The sequence below is a fragment of the Triticum aestivum genome, chromosome 6B, assembly GCF_018294505.1.
Source record: "Triticum aestivum cultivar Chinese Spring chromosome 6B, IWGSC CS RefSeq v2.1, whole genome shotgun sequence".
NCBI classification, from domain to species: domain Eukaryota; kingdom Viridiplantae; phylum Streptophyta; class Magnoliopsida; order Poales; family Poaceae; genus Triticum; species Triticum aestivum.
In genome coordinates, this window is record NC_057810.1 from 147,653,906 (window position 1) to 147,658,088 (window position 4,183).

General features: G+C 43.5%; 1 protein-coding gene across 1 annotated transcript in view; it reads right to left on the reverse strand.

Annotated features, from left to right (window-relative positions):
- Positions 1-3,479, reverse strand: part of LOC123133804 (transcription factor bHLH95-like) — a 3,948-nt gene extending 469 nt beyond the window's left edge. Inside the window, exons 1-2 of the mRNA XM_044553211.1 lie at positions 3,067-3,479; positions 2,478-2,954 (exon numbers count right to left, since the gene is read on the reverse strand). Coding sequence (XP_044409146.1) covers positions 2,478-2,954; positions 3,067-3,396 — 807 coding nt within the window. The 5' untranslated portion in view covers positions 3,397-3,479. The remainder of the gene's footprint in view (positions 1-2,477; positions 2,955-3,066) is intronic.
- Positions 3,480-4,183: the final 704 nt, after the last annotated feature.

Sequence of the window (4,183 nt, forward strand, 5' to 3'; positions counted from 1 at the left end):
CCAAAATGAAATAATGTCATTGCACCAAAAATAGGCACGCGTGTGCCGTATTTTTATAGGGTCGGATAAGTGAGGCATTTTGGTGGGGAATGGCTAATTGAGGCAGGAATGACCCGAGCTGTTCGGCCTGTTAGCGTGATATAAGCAACATGCTTTTATTCCTGGCCCATTTGTTTGGCACGACTCATGTTTGTGCTCGATGGAGTTATAGGGTATAAGTGCGTAGTGGGTGTGGATAGTTGGAGTGAAAATGGTCCATGTTGCACACATAAACCCTTGTGTGTATACCTTCTATTGTGCTATGGCTGTCACTGTTGGAATCGCCGAATTTGCCGAGAGGAACTCGGCAAAGCCTAGAAACAACTTATTCACGTCCTTATTCTTAGGGCCCCCCCTTTTTTTTTACATAGTAAGCTTAATTGTTCCCTTCCATATGTGCATCGCTAATAACTAACCCATGCCGCGATATAATTTGAAGATGAATGGAAACACAACTAAATTCTAAACAGTTTTCCTATAAAAAAGTTATAAGAAGTTAACATCTAGCTAGATTTGCTTTCAAAGATATCATTCCAAAATATATGATTACCACATGCATCTTGGCATGTTACCGTTCTAAATTTAGTTTTTTTTTTACTTTGTATAAGATCAAAACTATGCTTCAATCTGACGGGAATCACCTCTTGTTCTGAATTTTAGAATGAATTCAAAGACATTAGTTGAAGTATAACATCCAAATACTACTCTAAAAAAAGGTACATGACGTCAACAATTACCATATTAGGTGTTCACAAGCTTAAGAAAATTATATTAAAATTACCACTCGTGAACCACCAAGTTATTGTGTGTGTTTCGATAAATTATGAACATAGTCTAGATTTTTTTACACCTTTACCTCTTACATTGTAGGTTAAATGTATTGCGTTTTTCCATGTAAACCCAAACAGAACGCATTAGGGGGCACCTTATCCTATGTTGTTCCAAGAAAGTTCACTGCAACCGCTCTCTCCCACAACCCAGTTCCAGGCACTAGTTTCAGTGACGAGTGTGGTGAGTTGGGCCATTTTCGAATGGAAGTGATTGTGGATTTATGGAGGCATTGACCCAAGTTAGGTCTAGCTAGTTTCATGTGGACACAATATTTAAAGGCTAGAAGAAGACGAGGACAAAGAAGGTGAACATAAACCATATGACTATAATGAGTTCATTTATAGTGTTGGTTGAAGGGAAAATGCATTATGCTACCCTTTCTATGAAAATGGGTGGTTATGGCAACGGTTGATCTTTGGGGGAAAATAGGGCCAAAAAAGGAGGGGAGAAACCAGCAGATGTGTTGGCAGGGAAGAATTACTACATAATTAATCATGGATTAATCTTAATATTGAAGCACAAGACCAGTGATAGAAATAAAGGATGTGTGTGTTGGATACAATGTTCTCGATGCGTAATCTTCGACATGCACAATGATGGTAGTAATGTTTCAAAAGAAAAGAATAAGGTAGCATGATTATTAAACATCTTACTTTTATTCCTCTGTACTCGCTAAATTGCTGCACTTGCCAGATCGATTCTTAAGATATATGTCCGCATAGAAATAAAAGGCAAGAATGATCACCCAACATCCCTCATAGTCTTTTCCACCTAATGGTCATGTGCATTTAGACAATGATTTTCATATATGTAAAATATGCACATTTAGTGCTTCTAGGAAATGAACTTATATCTACTTGGGAGGTTTTGCTGCAACTAGAGCAGTCTCAAGCTTATAGTGTGTCCAAATAGAAATTAGAAAATCTATGGAGAGGATGTCATCCTAGTATATTGAACACGCAAACACCATGCTACTATTTGATTGGAGGTTGTGTAAACTTGATGGAGCGAGGCAGCAGTAGAAGGACATAACGAAGCAAGATGAGGAGGAATACTCAGATGAGAACTAGCTAGGATGCATGAAGAAGTAACAGTTAAGATTAACAAGGTGATATAATTGCACGAGTTCGGGTTCTCCCCCTTTACCGAACAACCGTTTCGACGTTAGGGGATACTACGCTTTCTGATACGACGCATGTGTATCCTATGCAGATCTGATCCTGCCATTTAATTTACTGAGCAGTTTCGAGAATGTAATATTGTAGTATGTTTCTAATCAGCAGATATACACTACTAACTCCGTATCAAACTAGCCTACAAAAACGTCTTGTATCTTGATACGGAGATAATATCAAATAAGACCGACAAATTATAGAGTGGTAAAATATGACCCTCCTGCAGGAAGATATACCCCCTGCAGAGATATGCACCATCACAACAAGATGGCACATGTTCCCCTTTCCCCTCATGTTCATAATGTGAAATTTAGTTGTTTTTGGCCTCAATCATACGACTACTAATAGTATTCTTGCACCTGTATAAGCCTGGCAAGCCGTCATCCCTGACCAAAACCGCAGAAGCTAGATCGAGAGCATGGGTTTACTTACACGAGCTTGGATGGTGTACATGCACTGGGAATGGTCAGACGAGATCCCCGTCGTGACCACGTCGATACCATGCTTCTCCAGCACGGCCGTCACCATGGTGAGAACGCCTGGACGCCGCCCCACGGACATGTGGATGTACGCGTTGTTGCCGGACAGGCTCAGGACGACGTTCGGCCCTGACCACGTCTGGAGCGGCACCGGTGCCGGCGCCGCGGTCACCGCGCCCACCAAAGACATGGATGGCGCTGGCGCGGCCCCAGTGTGCCAGATCCCGCCAGCCGACGCCCCTGTCACCGGCGTCGCCATGGCCATAGGCATGGCCGCTGCCACTGAAGAGGAGACCCCGCCATTGGCTGCGTCGGCGGGATTGCCTCGTGCGAAATCCCTCTCTAGCTTTTGCTTCTCCAGCTCGCTCACCGTGCCCTCCAGGCTCTTGATGTAGTGTATGGCTTCCATCACTATGCTCGACTTGTCAACCTGAAACACCAAAGCACTAAGCGAGTGACGATCTGACAACCGACCTCAGCCCTATCTGCGTCCACAAAGCCCTAATATGCGAGTCTAGCTAGCAATCAGCTTAGGCCATCACCTTGTCGGGGAGGGTGGGGAGGAGGCCATGCAGCTTGGTGAACATCTCGCTCATCCGCCTCCGCCTTTCGCGCTCCGTGATAATGTGCAGTTCTCTGTCGCCGCGGCGGCCGCCTGATCTGCGAGCAGCTACGACCGGCGCTGTCATGATCTTACCCTTAGATCTACAACCCTCTTCTTCTTCTTCAACCTTGGGGACGCCCTTCCCCTTGTCAATAGCGCCGCCGAGGACCAGACGGCTGCTGGCCTTCGATCCCTTGTTGTCCTTGCCGGAGCTCATGGAGTCGGAGCTGGTCGCCGGTGGAGCGTTGTTGTCGTTGTCTTTCGCCATGGCACAAAACTTAAACACAAAGTAAGGTGTATGGAATTTGGATGTGGAGAGAAGGCGTTTTCTGCTCGCTTCAAGGAAGGATGCGCAAAGCTTTTGCGTCTTCTGAAAATATATCACGGGGTTTCGTATTTGTCAGGATGTACAAAATTAATTGCCATGATATTGTGCTAAAATTCTCTTTCTATCTCTAGCTATCTCCAAACCGTTGCTGCCAAAAATGTGTAATGTCTCGTAGCTAGCTGGCTCATTCTAACACTACTGGCACATCCATTGAATTTACAGCCTGCTCATTTATTCCAGTAAAATTGAAAGGAAAGCGAACAAACTTTTCTGCAAGACGATCTTCATTCTGATTGGTCAGTCAATTGATCTGATCAACACAATTATGAACCATTTAGTACTACTCCGTAAATCCATATACTAATATAGCATTTTAGTAAAAATATCGTAATATTACCAAGTAAGTATTCAACTAGTACTAATAATCGGCACAGGGCGGTTGCACAGTAACTCCATTTTCGGGGAAAGTAGAAATAATGGAACCAGACATTTCTTATGCCCACGTTTTGAACAACATACGCAACTGCAAGAACACAAATTCTGTTCAGTACTAACACAAAGCAGCATGTTAAGCATGTATGGCATCCAACTATTTGATCACCTTTTTGTAGGCATCTCACCAAACACTTGACGTATTTCACCGGACAATCCAAAAGGCTATGCCATTTCCATTTGACCTGGAGTATAATTGATAGAAAGCTAGCTTGTACGTACATAGCACAAGATA